Source organism: Leptinotarsa decemlineata, unplaced genomic scaffold, assembly GCF_025532065.1.
Source record: "Leptinotarsa decemlineata unplaced genomic scaffold, Ldec_3_MD MMD2_P_RNA_scaffold_12, whole genome shotgun sequence".
NCBI lineage: Eukaryota > Metazoa > Arthropoda > Insecta > Coleoptera > Chrysomelidae > Leptinotarsa > Leptinotarsa decemlineata.
The window spans coordinates 7275668-7296173 of NW_027412526.1; the positions used below are offsets into that span (position 1 = coordinate 7275668).

At 36.8% G+C, this 20506-nt stretch overlaps 1 protein-coding gene across 1 annotated transcript in view; it reads right to left on the bottom strand.

Moving 5' to 3' along the window:
* Window positions 1-1535: 1535 nt before the first annotated feature.
* The window catches only part of LOC111513250 (uncharacterized), a 36153-nt gene continuing 17182 nt past the window's right edge, over window positions 1536-20506 (bottom strand). Inside the window, exons 7-13 of the mRNA XM_074174908.1 lie at window positions 18513-18686; window positions 14600-14726; window positions 13006-13166; window positions 11559-11823; window positions 5009-5161; window positions 3918-4092; window positions 1536-1740 (exon numbers count right to left, since the gene is read on the bottom strand). Coding sequence (XP_074031009.1) covers window positions 1572-1740; window positions 3918-4092; window positions 5009-5161; window positions 11559-11823; window positions 13006-13166; window positions 14600-14726; window positions 18513-18686 — 1224 coding nt within the window. The 3' untranslated portion in view covers window positions 1536-1571. The remainder of the gene's footprint in view (window positions 1741-3917; window positions 4093-5008; window positions 5162-11558; window positions 11824-13005; window positions 13167-14599; window positions 14727-18512; window positions 18687-20506) is intronic.

Genomic DNA, 20506 nt, shown 5'->3' on the forward strand with positions numbered 1-20506 from the left:
GAGCCCCGCATTACCAGAGGTAAGCTGATTACAATGGGGTTTCGCCCAGTTCCCCAAGGGGATCGTTCGTGACCGCATATCACCCTGCGGCCATTCAGCTGTCGGCACGATTCCTTACACCTTATCTTGGGTAGGCTGGTTCACGGTGGCATGTTTCGCAAAGGCTTTTGGGGAGTTTTAGTTCCCCTCACCCTACTCATTTCTGCCACTGACCAGGAGTCCGGCGACCCCGTCCGTAAGACCACATTGGCTTCCCGGACAGGGCCCCCAGTCCCCTGTCCGTTCCCCTATCCGCCACCTGAGGACGCGCCCGATAGGTAACCCAACCCACGGAAAAATTGCAGTTTTTAATTAGTATTTGGGAAACTGCTTCAAATACAAATTTGAATCAATTGGGGAGCTTACAAAATAAAGCCGTGAAATGCCCTTTTCATCTACCTTTCCTAGAACCAACTAAAAATCTATATAAACCAAAGCGTTTACTCGACATCAATTCTGTTTATAAATCAAAAGTATGCACAATTCTGCAGCCTATTAAAATAAATAAAAAACATTCAACTACGAAATTTATAGAACATAGAAATGTACATTATCATCAAACAAGATATATATATATATATATATATATATATATATATATAGCTCAATAATCTGATAACGAAAAGTCTCAATTATATATTTCCCAAAGAAATTATTGTCTTCAAAGAATTACCAATTGATATTCAACAATACAAACATTTTTGCAAGGTATTAATTTACATTATCATATTTGTTTGTTTTTGTTATCAATTAGATTAATTCTCAAAGGCGTTTATGTATCTAAGAATTGAAATTTCATGAAATAGCTCGCTTTGCAATCATTTTCTTTTTTTTTTTTTTCATCGCTATCTCTTTATTCATAATTTGGTACTCGCTCATTCATTTATTTTCTTGTTACAAAATTTAAGTAAGGAAATTGGAAGAGACAAATCGTGATTCAGAGGCTAACGTAAATAATTGGTTTACATTTTGTTGTTTTCTATAAAAAAATACCTGTTTTGTGCTGATACAAAAAGTTTCCACAACAGTTACAGCATATCTACTAAATATTTTCGTGTATGTTCGTGACACTGTCTCATTTTATTTTCAACCAAAATGTATCCAAATCGACAGACTTGAATTAAAGGAGAAACATTTCCATCATATAATTCCCGCTGATTTCCACTGGTTACCAAACTTGTCTCATAAAAAACTACATTCATAAAGTATTAATTACCCACCTTAGCCCAGTACTATGTGATAGTTCTTGCACTGAAAAATTATGTTTTTTTTTCAAATATAAATTCATACTAGGTTGATATGCTTTGATGTTCATCTCAGACCACTTTCCCCAAAAAATTTGCACGAATTTATTGTTTGCAAATAATAAATAAAAGATCATCAAGAGGGGAGGAAAGGGGGTCACAAAATATTTTTACTACTAAGTCGCACCATGAAAAAGATTGAAAAACGCTGGTCTCACGTTGGGCGCCTAAAATAAAATGTGTTAACCCAACCCCATTTGCACTCTTTAATTGTTATTTTTAAATACATCACTTGCAAGAGCTTTCGTTACTTGACTTAAGGAAATCCAGCGCTTGTTCCAAATCAACAATCAAATCGCAAATGCTCTCCAATCCTACAGATAATTTAATCAGATTTTCCGTTATATTAAGTTCTGTTTTCCTATTTTTCGGCGTTGTCTTGTTTGACATAATATATCTGAAATCAAAGGAATAATTAAAAAGGTGCAAACAATTCTGTTAATTCTCAAAATAAACTACTCAAAATGAATATAGAGACATGTCCTTAAAATGCAATAAGTAAAAAAATATGTATTATTTTGTCAAACATTTATATTTATAAAATAGTTTATAGGTGCCTTTATTAAATTCAACTTACATTGTTTTCAGAATGCTGTTTGGTAATACGATTAAAAAGAAATACAAATAAGTGTCAAAAACAAATAAAATTTAAGAAAAATGTACATTAATAGTGAGTACGTCCACCCCTGGCTCTAAGAAGTTCGGCACAAAGACGAGGCATGCTTTCCACCAAATTTCTAATTATTTCTTGTGGTAACTGCTCGTAAATCGTCAAAAGATCATCTGCAACTTTGTTCAGATTTTGGAAGGGTTGATGATCCTTCAAACGTCTTTCCAGTTCATCCCAGAGCTGCTCAATAGGATTTCAATCCGGACTATTAGCTGGCCATCTCATGACATTAATATTGTGCTCCTGTAGGAAATTTCTCACGACCCTGGCTACGTGTGGCCTGGCATTATCTTGTTGTAAAATGAACCCAGCACCCATATTTTGGGCAAATGGGACGACATGAGGTTCCAATATCTCGTCTGTGACGGAGAGCCGTCACAAGGTCCGTGTGTCCTGTCAAAGTTATACCAGCCCATACCATTATCGATCCACCTCCAAATGGAACAATTTCTTGCACACAGTCATCCAAATAGCGTTCGCCGGGACGTCTCCATACCCGAACACGTCTGTCATTGTTGAATACCATGAATTTTTTTTCATCTGTAAACATTACATTGGCCCACTGCTCTAAATTCCAATTACGATGCTCTTGACAAAAGTTTCTACGATTTCTAGGGACTCAAGCAGGTCGCCTTGCATGGAGTTGTACTTCGTGAAGTCGGTTTCGTATGGTTTGGTTCGAAATTCGCGTTCCCATAGCTTCTATAAGGCGATTTTGCAGTGTTCTAGCAGAATCGGTGCGACCCCTAATCGCCCAAAGTCGTAACAAACGATCTTCTCTGCTGGTTGTTGCCCTTTGTCGATTGGGATAAGGGGCTCTTTTTACTATGCCGTAAATTTGGTAGCGATTCCAAACTCTGGAAATCGCAGAATGACTCACATTAAGCATTTGGGCTACACGACGCCTTGAATACCCTACTTCGATCAATGCCACTACTCTAGCAACTTGAAATTCGTTGAGGTACACCCTACGGTATCCTCCTTCTACCCAATACATCAACACTCATTGTATAAATTTTAAAATTCAATACCTATCACGAACTAAAGTAAAATGAAAATTAATACATAATTTTTCATATTAATGATTTTGTAGCTGAAAGTACAAAAAGAAGTGAAAAAAGTAAACAACACCCGAATGGAACATGATAAGAATTACTATGGAGAACACACCAGAAGTTTTTATCATGAAATGATACATATTTTTTTACTTATTGGATTTTAAGGATGTGTCTCTATATTCATTTTGAGTAGTTTATGTGGAATCGACTGTTTATTGGTAAATGAGCACGTTATGCTTGCTGAATATATGTCTTTCAGAAAAATTACATAATTTCTAAGCACATAAGCAATATTGATATTTCATGTTTAAATAATGATTTATACCTACACATGTTCATAACTATGAATGATAGCTTGTAGTTTTTTTAACATTGATTAAGTGAGTAGGAGTTACGTCAGTTCAGCGAGACAGTGTCGTCATCCAAGCCTACCAGTCACGTGGCGCGTTGTCCTCAACCAGACGTCCACCTCAATCCTGCCACAGACATGACGTCACAACCAAGTTGAATCAACCGAGAAACTTGGATTAATCATACGTGAGATTAAAAAAGCTATTTGAATATACCGAGAAACAGACATATTGATGTAATGACCTTCCTGTATACTTTTGACAATGCCGAGCGGAATGCTATGTGTGCAGGAAAAGGAGGAGTTACTAAAAATTATGGCAAGGAGTCTCGAGCTATCATAACTCTATTTTCATGTCGTCGAAGCATTCAGTAACATTTTCAAACGTAATGAATGTCAATGCAGTATCCGTTTCAATATTATATAATTCATCAAACTTCTTGTTGTAACAGCAGAACATATATTTTAATTTTGAAAATGACCTTGACGAAACTTACGGAATTTCTATGGTACTTTCAATTCCCCCTGCAACTTCAGTGATTATGAAACGTTTCAGTTTTTTCGTAAACGTCAGTGCCTCTTCTAATCCTCCTTTCAGATATAAGGAAACTATTCCACTATGACCACTTGTTTGTTTCTTGAATAATTCATGTTGAGGGTGACTTCGCAGGCCTAAAAATGTTATTTAAAATTCAGTTGGATTGTTTAAGTTGAAAACACTTCAGTGTAGTGCCATCTTTTATTTGTATTTATGTGTAAAAGCCACATGATTTTTATTTATTTTATTTCAATTGTTGCAATAAACTTGAAAGCGATGATAACATTTTTGAATAGAGAATGAAGAGACCTTTCCAAATATATATTACAAACCTATACTTCCCATTTAAAAATTGGGGGTTGTACCTGTCATTCGAAGGGGGTTGAAGGTAGGGGTGGCATTATACGTTGAAGAATGTCAAATTATAATTTACATTGGACGTGTTTCAGGATTTTTTTAAATATGCACACTAACCGAAATAATGAATTTATTCCATTTGGCTTTTACATACTGTATAAAGCAGGAGATAATAATAAATTACAAAATCATCGAAAGTATTTGAAAAAATATTGAAAATGAGAATTCATGAATATCTTGAAAAAAAATTATTTCTGAAATGCAATTTGGGTTCCGCAATAATATATCTACTGAGCACGGATTAATTATGTCACCTCACAAGTAGAATTTATGTACTTAGAAGAAAAGTTCCCAATTATTTGTTTTTTAAGACTTAGCTAAAGCTTTTGATTCAGTGAGTCAGAAGTTGTTATTGTTTAAATTGGAAAAAATTGGTTCATTCTGAAAATGTAAGAAATTATTTTAATAATAATTTGTTGACCCTCAATTTTGAGAAATCATACCATTTTCCTTTTACTTCTTATGAAAATCATCTACATAATCTTAGCCTATCAAAGTAACAAAAAAATAAACCAAATCAAATATTTAAGCATCATTTTAGACAGACATTTGAAATGAAACTATCAAATCAAAAATCTGATTACTGCTTACTTATGATGCTTCAAATTATTTTTTACAGTGTCCAATTCTTACCTGGATGTATCACTTTTTCGACGGCTGGGTGTTTTTCCAAATAATTTGCTATAGTTAAAGAATGTTCATGATGGGCCATCATACGTAAACCCAACGTTTTCATTCCTCTCAGAACTTGATAACAATCGAATGGTGACGGTACAGGTCCTAAGACTAAAAACAGAATGCAACAATAATAATATTGTAACAATTTAACGAATTTAATGTCTTAAACAAATTTATTTCCGACAATATTTCACTATCACCAAACTAATTTATTTAAAACACTTAGCAACTAACGGTTAATTTATTTCCACTATTTGAATTCCTTGTTTAACCGCTCAATTCACTTACTGAACTAAACTGCCCTCTTGGGACGCGAAGCTGGCTTTATACAGGGTGTCCCTGGACTTCCTCTTTTCCTCTCGGGAATGTATAGATGGGGTCAAAATATCACCAGTACTTCATATAACTTTTTTTCCTAAAAGTCTTCGTAACCAAGTTACGGGCCCTCGAAGTTACAAAATGAAAAATGTTTTTCTTTGATAACTTTTCAAGTGAATATTCAAAATCATCCAAATTTTGGTAATTGACTAAACAAATGAATTCCGTCGATGAGCTTTCATGCAGGAGTCGGTTGTTTTGCTACAAAGTCAGGAACGGACTACCCCCGATGGTCCACACCCCAAAACTTTGAAATGACAGATATTTTTCAATATTTTTCAACAAAATAAGGTTACTTGGACAATTTTATGAATCGTGTGGAAAGTCGATCGGAGCAACGAGTCTTGATAAAAATGTAGTTCTACTCGACGACATCAAACCCGCTCGTCCACCATTATTTGAAATGAATAATTATCAAAGCAGAAATAATAATGATAACGTTAATTCAACAACATATATAACAGGAATAATACAAAGTATGCTAAAATGAAGTCGTAAACAAAAAGTACAGTACCTATATGAAAGTTTAAGTCACAATTGTGATAGCAGATATTTTTTCAAAAGAAATATCAAGTTCTGTAGATTCGTGGTGTTTTTAAACTAACAAGCTACTCTACTATGAAATATCGAATTCATTCCATATTTTGTATGTACATAATACGTGTGGAATAATCACGTTTCGTGTTGATCAGTTATCTGAATCTCATGAAACTCAACATTCGAATGTTTCAAATTCTTCTTCACAGCTGAACTGTTGAGGAGTTTCACTGATAATTATAATTTTATGGGAGAAATTCTTCAACACGAATCTAAATTTAGCTGAAAAAACGCACATCGGAAAAAATATTTACTATACTAATAAAAAGCAAACGAATGAACTACAAAAACGGCTGCACATGATCAGGTGAAAAATATCCAGGGAATAATTATGTTTCATTTCTTTCACAGATGTTGACAAAAAAACCTTTTAGAAAGTTTTGATAAAAAATGAGAAACTGGAATGCGATTTTGTTTTGTTGAGTGGTGCGTTGTCATATGACTATCATTGTATTGTCAATATTCTATAGGATATTTTGAATTTTTTTGATATGGCCGAACAGTTTACATTCAATGAATATGCAGATATGCATGTATTTTATGGACGAGCATTTTGTAATGCTGCAGAAGCTCGTCGTCAAGAGAAACATTCGAGCGTGTCGATCGCAGCTTGAGGGAGACAGGTATGTAATAATTGATAATTAATTTGAGCACGTTGTTTTATTTCGATATTATTGTAGGTACAGTTTTGCCAAAACGAGGTGGGGAGGGCGCTCCTAGGACTGTACGTACCGTTGTATTGGAGGAAAATATTTTGGAAGCCGTCGCTGATGATCCTTCAATGAGCATCAGAAATCTATCAGAACAGTTCCATACATCCAAGTCCACTATTCATTGAATAATTAGGGAACAACTGCTCCACCCATTTCACATCCAGAAGGTACATGCCATGACACCTCAAGATTTTCCAGCACGACTGGAATATGCCAATTGGTTCATGGATAGGCAAAGAGAGGATATGACTTTTATTAATCGAGTTTTATTCACTGATGAAGCAGGTTTCAGTAGAGATGGAGTTATCAACTCTCATAATCTCCATATATGGACCGAAGAAAATCCCCATGGGATATTGCAAACCAAACACCAACGGAAATTCAACGTGAATGTTTGGGCTGGTATCATAGGAAACCATCTTATAGGACCATTCGTTCTACAGGACCGATTGAATGGAGAACGTTATTTGGAGTTCATTCAGAACGATTTGAATGGACTTTTGGAACATGTTCCATTGCAAACCCGAAGAGATATGTGGTTTATGCATGATGGCGCTCCTCCTCATTTTAGTTTGATTGTGCGTGACCATCTGAACCATATTTTCCACAATAGATGGATTGGTAGAGGTGGGCCATATTCATGGCCATCGCGGTCTCCGGATTTAAATCCATTGGATTTCTTTCTGTGGGGGCATCTAAAAAGCCTTGTTTACGCTACACCTATTCACACAGGAGATGCATTGTTGAATAGAATAACATTACATTGTGAAACCATACGAAACAACCCTGGAATGCTATTTCAAGTACAGAGAGGGTGTCTTCGCAGAAAATTTATAGAGAGAGAAGGTGGTCATATCGAGCAGTTTCTGTAGCGGATTTTTCATTTCTGTTTGCTCTTGAGGCTCTTGAGTTTCGTTAGTTAAACGTGTTTGCATTATAAAAATTCGTTATGAACATTTTACCTATCATTTCCATTTTCCTTAAAAACTAATATTTTCGAATAATGGTAGACATCTCAGGATAAATGTTGTTGAATTAACGTTATCATTATTATTTCTGCTTTGATAATTATTCATTTCAAATAATGGTGGACGAGCGGGTTTGATGTCGTCGAGTGAAACTACATTTTTATCAAGACTCGTTGCTCCGATCGACTTTCCACACGAGTACTTTTATTCACAAAATTGTCCAAGTAACCTTAATTTGTTGAAAAATATTGAAAAATATCTGTCATTTCAAAGTTTTGGGGTGTGGACCATCGGGGGTAGTCCGTTCCTGACTTTGTAGCAAAACAACTGACTCCTGCATGAAAGCTCATCGAAGGAATTCATTTGTTTAGTCAATTACCAAAATTTGGATGATTTTGAATATTCACTTGAAAAGTTATCAAAGAAAAACTTTTTTCATTTTGTAACTTCGAGGGCCCGTTACTTGGTAACGAAGGATTTTAGGAAAAAAAGTTATATGAAGTACTGGTGATATTTTGACTCCATCTATACATTCCCGAGAGGAAAAGAGGAAGTCCAGGGACACCCTGTATATCGGTATCGTTTTAGAATTTATAGTTGTTTCGGTATACAACTGGATTTTAATCGACGGTTGCCGACTGCATTTCTTTTGCGGTGATGTCATGTATTTGTTCGCTAACCGACATATCGGTCAGGGTCGGCTTCAGATTCGTTACATTATGATATAATGTTAGCACCGTTCTATTATTACACGGAAAAACATCCCTCTGGATAGCCACTCAAAGCGGTTTTCTTGTAGGGCTGTCTATAATGTTATTAGATTTTGTTTATCTACACGAACATTACACAAATTACTTAATCATCATAGCAAGATGTACCGAGAAGGAAGACAATCCAAACCAACCATAGTAAAATGCACTAATAGGGCCATTATATAGGGATTAGAACTTTAAAATATTCAAGGAAAAGAGATATAACTGTTAGGGAAAGTTGAATTTTTTTATAATAATAATAATTTATTTTCCCAAGAAACATACAATGTTTATAGCAGGGAAAAAAACAAATAATTCAAAAAACTGACTATAACGTAACTAGGTACGAACAGAGCACACAAAAAAAAAAGATGAATCAGAACTGAAACTTGAAAAAAATATCAATATACACACATATGCACATATATACCTACATACATATATGCTTGAATATGATTATCAACATGAACATAAATGCGATCATCAGATAATATATCTATACAAACAATTAATATTTTTTCAAATTGATCCGGGAATTTTGTTAATTACATTTTTTTAAAGCATTCGGTAGCATTGTAAATTTTATACCTTTATAATAAATCGAATTTTGCCCAATATTTGTTTTCATTTTCATTAATTTCAGATTGCCTGAATATCTTGTCAAATGGTTGTGTTGGTCACCATTTATTTTGAAAGTCAAATTTGAATGTTTGAGTTTATATTTGGCCAAATGAATGGAGGTACTATGTTGCTGTATCGCTGCTGTTCCAATGTTATGACAGAATCAGAATCAACGAACTTAGGCATGCGCAGCGTTATAGAACAGTGCTTTCAAAAAAATTGTTCTACAACGCCATCTAGTGGCGAGTAACAGAAAAATTGATAGCCTAAAAACCTTTTCTATGAAAACTTACTTATACATGTTAAGTTTCATCACGATCGGTTGAGCGATGTAGAAGTTTATCACTTACCAACCAACCAACAAACATCCATTTTTATATAGTAGATAAAAAAGGTCCAAGTATTGATCCTTGCGGTACCCCACATATTATTATTTTTAACTAATTATGTCGCCAATACAGACATATTTCTATTCATTACAGAATTTTGAAACCAAATATAAACTGAACCTCTGATACCTATATTATGCATTATTTTCAGAAGAATTTTATGGTCCACAGTATTAAATGCTTTCTTCAGGTCTAATGAAAGAACTCCACATTTTTAATGAATATTAGGTTTTTAATTCTTATTCGAATTTTGCGTTGAAATACGGTATGTAGGGTCATCATCAACGAGAAGCAAAATATCGATAATCTTCCCTTTTCATAGGAACACAGTAGGCTGGGTTCACGAGTGAGGCTGTCACTCGGGCTAAGTATTGCGAAAAGTGCGGCCCATGAGGATCTATGCCTGAACCAAAAATTAAATATCTGCTTTCAAAAATGACTAAATACAGGAGTGTATTCATCTGAAGCACAGTAGAATAATACAACCAGTAGGCTCTCTTACCACGTGATCCGCCCGAGTTGCCGGGGACCTTCAACCGCTCTTAGGATGAGATTCTCATCCAACGCATTCAGTGCTGTAGTATCGAAGGATTCGACGGTCCACGGGCATCGGGTTAGTTATAATAAACGGTCGGAAATTGATATTGTGTTTAGTTTATTCGTTGTTGTTATTATTGTTTTCAGTTTTTGTAGTTGGTTATTCTTGTTTGTTTTATTATTAAGTGATTAGAAAATGGGAGATGTAAAAAATTATTTATTAAAGAAGTCAGGAAATGTTTGCTGCTTCAGTGATTGCAAAAACAAGGCCTACAATTTTAGTGAGAAATTTTATAGATTCCCGAAAGATCCCAATTTATTTTACAGTCATCATTACAATCATTATATCATTGGTTTCGAAGATACTTGTAACAAAAAAAAAGAAGCCGGCAAAAGTATCAACCACTTTAATGGGAAGAGGTATATTTTCAAATTGGAAGCAACCATTAGCTTACTGTTTTTATAATACTACCTGTCCTGGTAAAAATTTAACGGAAGTAATGTTTGTGGCAATTACAAAATTAAAAGAGATTGGTCTTAATGTTACTGTTCTTATCTCAGATATGGGATCTAATAACATCCATTTGAAAAATATCTTAAATATTTCTCCCGATAATCCAGTTTTTTATGTAAATGACTAACAATTTTTTTTATGTTTGATATACCTCATCTTATTAAAGCTTTGAGAAATATGCTTATGAAATATAATTTTATATTATGAGATAAAACTATTACATGGGATTACATAATTGAATTTTATACTGAAGAAAAAAGTATACAATTCGTGGGGCTCCAAAACTAACAGATTCTCATGTCTTCCCCACTTACTTCGAGAAAATTAAAGTTAAATTTGCAACCCCCTTAGTCAGTGCCACCGTTTCGACAGCCTTAAAAATTTACACCACAGAGTTTTCTATAATATCCTTAAATTTCGTTTTTATATGAGCGCACGCCTATGATAAACGAACGAAATTGGCTCCGCACTTCGTATCGAGGCCATCGAGAAACTTGTGAATTCATTATTGTAAATCATGACCGAAAGAAAATAACGCCGGCCGCCACTGGTAACCATAAACCAAACGTGACATAGCTAAGAGCGCGCGAATGTACGATGAAGCAGCACCACTCTAGAAGCAGCGAGAATAATGCTATCGACTTCGACGGAACTTCGGCAAAATTTCTACGGCATTCGATTACGATATTTAAAGGCTAGCCACGAGGATATCGAGACAGTCAAGTGGACGTTACAGTGCGGTACGCGAAGTGATCTAGTAAGACGATAGACGTTCAAATAATATAATAGTTGTAGTGTTTGTTGTATTCAAAGTGAAATAAAGTTATGTAGGATCATTCAGCGTCGTCAATTATTGGTCAACCCACGGGGGAAAACGTAACGTTATGAATGAAAGTAGTGGGAGTGGACTTACTGGTTAATTTTTAATGTGTCTGAAGTATATCTCACTGTAGGAATCAAACTTTCACCGAAACCATTTTAAAATTATTCTTAGTATTGGAAAATGATAATTTGACCATACTATATCACACCTTACCAGTAAGCACTGTGAACATTTTTTTCATCAACGTTTCATTGTTCACAGTCAAGCATCCCAGAAGTGAGTCTGAATGACCGTTGATGTATCTTGTTCCTGAATCCAAAACCATGTCGGCGCCAAGTTCAAGTGGCCTCTGCATGAAGGGAGTGGCATACGTGTTATCCACTCCCAACAGAATTTTACTCTCCTTTGCTATTTGCGCAGCTAGTCGTATATCATAAATGTTCAGCGTCGGGTCGCTAGGAGTCTCCATCCAGATCAACTAAAAAAACTTGAAATTGGCTGATACTTGATGAAAATCTATGATAACGTTCGGAAGAATCAATTTTTTGTGAGATGTTCACTAAATGGTTCGCAAAACCACAACATGTTTTTTACTATACAATGAACAAATCCTCAAAAATTTTGGCAAATAATTGAAAACATCAGTAGATGAATAACACCGATTCTGGCCCACTTCAAGGTTGTACGTCGCTGGTAATAATTCAAAACTATAATATAACAACGTAGCATCAAAACACTAGTCAACAACAACAACGTGGACGAATCAGAACAACCTAGTAACACTGCGGACGAATCAGAACGACCCAGCAAAAGTGCGGACCATCGTCCTCACCATCAGCTCCGCCATCATCCCCACCATCACTATCTGAATTTATAAATACGAGTGAACATGTAGCTCACCGGTTAGTACTAAGACTTTGAGACATAACCTTCATCCGTCAACGTATATGCCACTGATGGTGTCTACCGCAGAAGTAGGTGAAACGTACGTATGATCAGAACAAACAAAAAGGTAAAACTGGACTGAAACTGACAAAAATAGATTATTGACACCAGTCAACAAAATTAACCTAGATCCGCACTCGAATATCTTCAAACGAAAGGTTTTCTCTATTCGTATTTACCAGTTGTAGTTGTTGGTGCGAATAAAAAACAAAGTAAACTTGAATGAGGTACATCAAGAATATATAGAGTAATTCAAGCGCTCCTATCCTTGAATTTAAATGAAACAAAGTGTCTGAGATATCCTCAAAATTTTTTATTTATGATTTGGGAAAACAACAAGATGCCCGTTATCATTTGTCAAAGTTTGGAAGTCCTTTGGAAGACCCTATAGTTTTCGAAAAATTCCCCGATATATGAAAATTTCAGTTGCGTTAAACCCGGCTAATCAAAAATATAGGTTGACCCCATGAAATACCTGACAAATATTTAGCGAGAATATTTTGTCAGAAAGCTACAGTACAATGAACATATTCAAATCTTATGTAGCCACAGGTTCGAATAGTACCAATTGTATGTTATTCAATAATGTATTATAGTAGAGCTTCGAAATCAGCAGAGTATTCCTTCAGAAGTAAGGCATTCTACAATAAGAACGCTAACAGAAAAGTGAAATTACTATCGCAGCAATCAATATTTAAAAAATAAGTTTTATTACCTTCGTTTTGTCCTGCAGTGCTTCACAAATATTTTCTACTTTCGAGAAGTCGGCAAAAGTTGTACGAACACAAAAATCTGTTGCAATCTTATTGAACACTTCGTACTTCTCCCCGGATATATCTTTACTACACACTATGTGGTCATTTTTATTCCAAATACCTGAAAGAAACATATGTAGAATGTCCAATCCAACCATGTTATCATCGAACGATATAAATTAACTCTCCTCTGTACAATCCAATTACTTTTTGACATCGTCCTATTAAGCCGGCCACACACTTACAGTTGTAACTCACAGTTATTACTAAACACCTATAACTATCCGATGAAACTGTGCACGTGTGTGCTTGAGTTATACTCAACTGGTCAGTCAAACTGGAAAAAATAAGTCCGGCCACACACGTACAGTATCAACTCACAGTTATAACTATATATAACTGTCCAATAAAATCGTGCATGTGTGTGCTTCAGTTATACTCAACTGGACAGCTCAACTGAAAAAAATAAAGCCGGCCACACACGTACAGTATTAACTTATAGTTATAACTGTCCCGATAAAAATGTGTGTGTGAGTACTTCAGTTATATTCAACTGAACTGGGAAAAATAAGACCGACCACACACGTACAGTTTTAACTCACAGTTATAATTAAACACCTATAACTCTCCAATAAAACTGTGTTTGTGTGTGCTCTACTCATCCTCGATTGGTCAGCTGAACTGGAAAAAAATAAGGCCGGCCACACACGTACAGTTTCAACTCACAGTTATAATTGAACACCTACAACTGTTCGTTAAAACTGTAAACTGAAATGCACACAAACCGACACTTCAATATTTCAGTTTTACTTCTCGAACGGGATGAACGATTCAGCTTCTCTCACTTTATCTGTCCTAATTTTACAAACAAATAAAAAACAAAAAAGCGTCAACAGTTTTGTTCACGCGTCATAATGGGAATGAAAAGTGAACAACACATAAACGCGCTCGCTTTTGAAACAAACTGAACACTGTTCAATTAAACCTCACACGCACCATCAAAACAGAAATCTTCCTGAAAAATAGGGGTTCATATTCAAGGAAATTACCTTGACCTAGAGATATAACCCCCAAGGTCATGTCCATGGCCAATTCTCATCAAATATTTCACTTCACAGAATAAAATTATTCGAGAAGTTACTCTGTAATGACTTTCAGAGTCAAGGTAACAATCATGAAATTGGTGAAGGCCATACCCAGACCTAAAATGTTCAGTAGATGAACAACGCCGATTCTGGCCCACTTCAAGGTCGTGCGTTGTTGGTAAGTGTTTCAGAGAGAGACTTTAGTGAGTGGAAGAGAGAAACTTGTGACGTAATCCTTTCAAATCCGTGATGGAAAATCTGGATTTCTCTTGAGAGAGATGACTTTGATCTTGATTCGGCCATCCAGGTAACGATCAAGGAAAATCCTCAAAATTTTGCCTAGAACGTTTTTTTCTAAAATGCATCCTTAAAAGTGATTTCGCTGTTTCCATACTTTTGGGGCACCTAGTATGGATTCTAAATAAAGATATTGATTTGATACTTTAATCTATAGGAATAAAGTTCTTACCTATTACTCCTAATAGTGCGCTGATACCAGATGAGAAGCATAATCCATATTTTCCTTTATGTAGCTTTGAAATCACACGCTCTAGCATAAAACGATTAGGATTTTGAACTCTACTGTAAGCGTATTTCTGAAAAAAAATACAAATTTGAAATTTTCTCACTAAAACTAAAAGTTCTAGTTGGTTTTATGACTTTTAATTGCTTAGTACTGAAAGATCAAACTACTCAGACAATCCCTGAAATAAAGGTTTCCTCCAAGCAACATACGACATATCACTAGAATTAGTGGCTTATTATGACTAGATGCAAGGCTGAGACACGCAAGATGCGGGGAAGAAAAACCAGAGGCTGCCAACTATATGAAGGGGTCAGTGTCAAGGCAATGGGGTCTTATCAAAGAGATCAAGCTAGACAATGAGCTCTAACAACCACGGAGCATCACAATAGATCTGAACAATGTAATCTATCTAATCTATCAGGAATTGGCCGCGGTGGTAGTGCGCCCGACTCACGATCGGAAGGCCGTGGGTTCGATTCCCGCCTCGACCAGATATTTTTCTCGAGATGATTTATCTGGTTGAAGCTGGGATGATTCTGCAACCGTGTTAGGAATCACACGTTAAAAGGTGAGAACTCGTTAGTCCTTAGCTCGCACAAGTTTCTCAACTTCTGAGAGTTGTCGTTCGTATGAGGGCGACAGCTGATTAACTGAAATACAGATTTTAAACGGATTTTTTAATGACTCAGATGTACTTCAAGGCAGTGTATTTGTTTAGGGGAGATTACATTTTGGAAAAGAAAGTTTTTGGCTTCCTACCTGTCCATCTTCATACAAAATAAATGTGGTTATCTCCCCGTGGGTTGGGCTACCTATCGGGCGCGTCTCCAGGTGGCGGATAGGGAAAGGGCCAGGGGACTGGAGGCCCTATCCGGGAAGCCAATGTGGCCTTACGGACGGGGTAGCCGTCTGGTTTGTGGCAGAAATAAGTAGGGTGAGGGGAACTCCCCAAAGGCCTTTGGAAAACATACCCCCGTGGACCAGCTTACCCAAGCTAAGGTGTGAAGAATCGTGCCGACAGCTGAATGACCGCAGAGTGATATGCGGTTACGAACGATCCCCTTGGGGAACTGGGCGAAATCTCATTGTAATCAGCCTACCTCTGGTAATTCGTGGCTCTGCCAGAGGCGAACAGCTCTTCCCTTGCTACTCGTGGGAACACACATGAACAAACACAAAAACAGAAACAACAAAAACTAAACGAGGCTGGACAGAAGTGCTCACCTCAATTTATTGCGGTGGCTGGGGATGAACAGAAATGTCCACCCCAATCTACCGCTTGGAATGGGACTGGACGTAGCAGATCACCTCGTGATGTAATACAAAGGCCAAGGCGTAAGCGCATTTGCGACGCCGATGCCAAAAGGAGAAAGAGAACGAAGGAGGTAGGAGTGGCAGCAACTATAAGTGCACCCTCCTCCTCCTCCTCCACTCCACCTCCAACAGCAAGGGCACTTCCTGCGGCAGGCACCATCTCGAATAAAGGCAAGAAACCGGCTGCCCCTACAGGAAAGATCCCTCACTTGTGCACCTCCACGGAGGGAACCCCAAGAAGGTTGAAGAAGCCGCGCAATGACAGTAATGTCGCTGCACCTTCGCGGAGGCCATCATGAGACACCTCAAGGTTGCCAAAGACAGTGTGTGCCCGGCGAGTCTTGACCTACACCCGCCAATATAAAGGAGATGTCTCCTAATGACCTGTCCACCTTCCTGGAAAGGACAGAACGAACGATGATCTAGGAGGACAACTGCTCAGGAGGATGTACAATGGGTCACATGTGAAGACATTTCAGCAGGCCATGAAAATTCTTCAAGTTTCTAAACGGCATGTAAATAAGCTTTAAAGAACACAACTTTTTCCTAATTTAACCTAAGCTGTATCTCCAACAGGTACTGTTGTATCTCCAACAGGTACTGTTGGAGATACACTTTACCCAGCAATGTCGCTGGGTAAAGTGTGGATACCTGATTCGACATTGGCAATGATATGAAAGTAATTGTTTCGAAAGGGCTTTTTCTTCCAGTTTGTGTCTGGAAGTTACTTCTTTGTATGGCGTTTATTTTGAAATTAATTTCTTTCTTCGTTTTTTGTGATTTAACCACATTCTGACGTACATCCTCCTGAGCAGTTGTCCTCCTAGATCATCGTTCGTTCTGTCCTTTCCAGGAAGGTGGACAGGTCATTGGGAGACATCTCCTTTATATATAGCTACCTGCGTGACATCTGGGTCCAGGAAATTATACGAATACATATATATATATATATATATATATACATATATGTCTTGATATAGATTCAGAAGTTAGTTGTTAATGATGGGCCAAAAGCCCGAAACACGTGTCTATGGTTTGCCACTATTTTGAGTGCTATGTCCAATTAACAACTTCTGAACACACACACATATATATATATATATGTATATATATATATATATATATATATATATATATATATATATATATATATATATATATATATATATATATATATATATATATATATATATATTGTTTACAAAAAGAAGCTTCGAACGGAGTGTACAGCATTCAGTGCTCGGACTGCAACAAATTCTATATCGGCTAAATCAAGAAAAAACTGATCTGAAGGTACGACGAGCACAAAAAAACATACATAAATCCAATAACAAATAAATCAAACCTCGTAACCCACGCCAAAGAAAACAAATATAACTTTCCCCCATCAGAAAATCTTAAACTCATAAAACAAGTCAATAAGGGAAAGGTATGGACATGTAGGAAAACTTAAACATCCATAAATTCAAAAGTAATAATTCACTTATCGAGGAACAAATACAAATCAAAACACAACAAGCCCTAACATTCAATATACTACACAATACAATACACATTCCTAAAAACAATGAAACTAGAGAAACTCCAACATAAAGGATATTACCTGATGTAACCCAAATACAGGCAAATTCAAAGAGACATCCGGATGATAGGAGAGGACAAATACCTGAACAAACAAGAAGATAAAACGTTCAGTTTGAGCAGAGCTTTGACGAAGGAGAGCACAGCCTGCTATTGAAATCGCTCGCATATAATAATTTAAAGTTCTCTAAAAAATTTACGGTTTGGTTAACAGGGACCGAGTTGTATAGGGTACCCCACCCTGAATACTACATGGGCTGAAAAGTCTCGGGTCTAACACAAAGATGGCGCTAGTCTTATTGCATTCACCACTTCTTCAGTTGGTACTAACCTTCAAAAAAACCTGTTGAAATTTGGCGTCGATATGTGACAATGGATGAAACATGGATCCATCACTTCACTCCGGAATCAATACGATCGTCAACTGAGTAGAGAACTGGTGAACCTCGTCCAAAGCGCCCGAAAGCAAAACAATCGGCTGGAAAGGATATGGTCTCGGTATTTTGAGATGTGCGTGGTGTTATATTATGTGGCGTTATTGGATCGTTTCAAGGCCGAAATTGCAAAGAAACGGCCGCATATGGCAAGGAAACAAATTTTGTTTCTTCAAGACAACGCATCGTGTCAAAAGGCAATCAAAACAATGGCAAAATTACATGAATTGAACTCAAATTCCTCCCACATCCACCGTATTTGCCAGAATTGTCTCCCAGCGACTACTGGCTGTTCGCACACCGGTAAGAAATTTCGCTAGAATGAAGAGGTTATTGCTGAAACTGAGGCCATTCCAATCACTGGAATGATTGTGTGGATCTTGATGGAGATTACTTTGATGAATTAAGCCAATTTTGAATTAAAAAAAACGCGTTTTCTTTCTTAGGCCCGGGAGTTTTCAGCCCATGTGTTATGTGTGCCTACTCATAGAAAAGATAAACCTAACGAAAATTGTAATATTTCATACCCACGGTTTCGTTGGATCCTCCAATTCGAAGATTGTTGATGGCACTATTTGTGAAATGACCGATTTCGATTTCCAGTTGGATGCCCCTTGTGCAAAATGAGAACATATCGTTTGGAATCCTTCGGTGAATGGTAAGTAACCTTCTTTTTCCCCCATAATGTAACAAAATATATCTTATTTTTGCAAAAAAAAAGTTTTTTACTTATCGAAACTTTCTGTCACGACGTGACACATGACGACGTGTTATTGATAGTTGAAATTTTACAGAGTGATTGAAATCCATTTCGACATTTTTTATTGATTTTCTTTAAAAAATGCTCGCACAAGCTATTCGAGAAAGCTCTCCGAAAACATAAAAAACAATTTTTCAAAACTCAAGATAACTCTCGGTGATAGTGTGCACATCACCTGCTTGTGCTTTGGGATCAATGTGTTTTCAAACCATTCCTCGAAAATATTAGCTTCCATGTTCTTATGATAGTTAACATTGCAGTCCTCAATTTTTTCCACATAATTTCAAAGAATTCAGATCCCATCCTTTACTTCCTCCGCAATGCACAATGATTTGTCGCGATCCTTTGTTTGCATATGTATGAAAGTATGTGTTAGTAATCTGTTTATGTTTTTATGCTTACCGGAGCCGCCAGACTGAGTGTCGCTTTTATAAGTCCTTGATCTCGAACATTCTCAAAAATACTCGAGTCGGCGCCTTTGATAATTAAAAATCCAAAATAAAAATAGAAATACAAAAAAATGCGGTGTAAACAATCTCGACTTTGTTTTGAAGTTAGAACCGAAAGTCGTGGAGTAGCCAAACGCCGCTATCGGCAAGGCAGCGGTAGCTTTGTCTCGAGCGGCGCCCCGTTTGTGTCGGCTTATACTGTGGTGAGTGACGACCAAGTTCGACGACGCTTTAAAACAACCGACCAGAGAGAGGTGTTTTAAATTTGATAAAATGGTTAAGGCTTTCACGGCCAAAGTTTTCAATGTTACTATTTTTCGGGTTTGAAGGCCATGGATTTTTTAAATTTGGAAACCCGAAAAATAGTGACATTGGTTTGGATTTGTTTCTAATTTCGTGTGAAACCCCTACAGGGTATCGCGGCTGCTGTAAAGATTCCTGAAAGAGTGTCATTCTACAGCTGCCGGACTGAGTCATGGCCGGTGAGAAGCCCCTCCATCAAGATGTGCAGTAGATGTGTTGAAATCTGTTATCAGTCGTATGTTAGATTACTCGAGCCGTAAACGTGAAATTGCAAACAAAAGTTTGTATTGTATTCCTTTTTTCCTAATACTTTCTTTGTCATACTCCGACCCAGTTTGGAATCTAGAATTACTCCCAGATATTTAATCTCCCCCGACACTTGTATTTCTTCACCTCGAAGTTTTAGAGGTCCGAGACCCTCCGTTTTAGTCCTCTTGATGAATGCTACTATGGTCGATTTGGATGGGCTTATGTTAAGCCTTTCTTCTTCGGTCCATCTTGTTATAATATTCAGGGTCTGCTACATGCATCCCTTCACGACATTATTGTATTTACCCTGGACTAAGATGACTAAATCGTCTGCATATCCCAGTGCTTTATACCCATTGTGGTCCAAGAGACATAATAGCTCGTCCATTACAAGGTTCCATAACAGAGGGGATAGAACCCCTCTGAGAATAGCCCCTTGCTACCCATGCCACGACTGTTTCCCCCATAATGGTTGCATATCTTCCCCTAAGCATGCAGTCTATCCATCTACAGCTTGTCTTGTCGATCCCTCTTCTCCTTGACGCCTGGATGATTGATTCTAACGACGTATTAGTGTTTTATATATATTATTTATATATAAATTATTTCTTATTCTAGTATTATACTGATCGATTTTATTATTAAAAAGTACAAATTTGTTAAAATATGAAGGTAAAATATTAAGATGTGCAGTAGATGTGTAGAAATCAGTCTGTTTGATTATTCGAGCCGTACTACGTAAGATTGCAATCAAACGTTT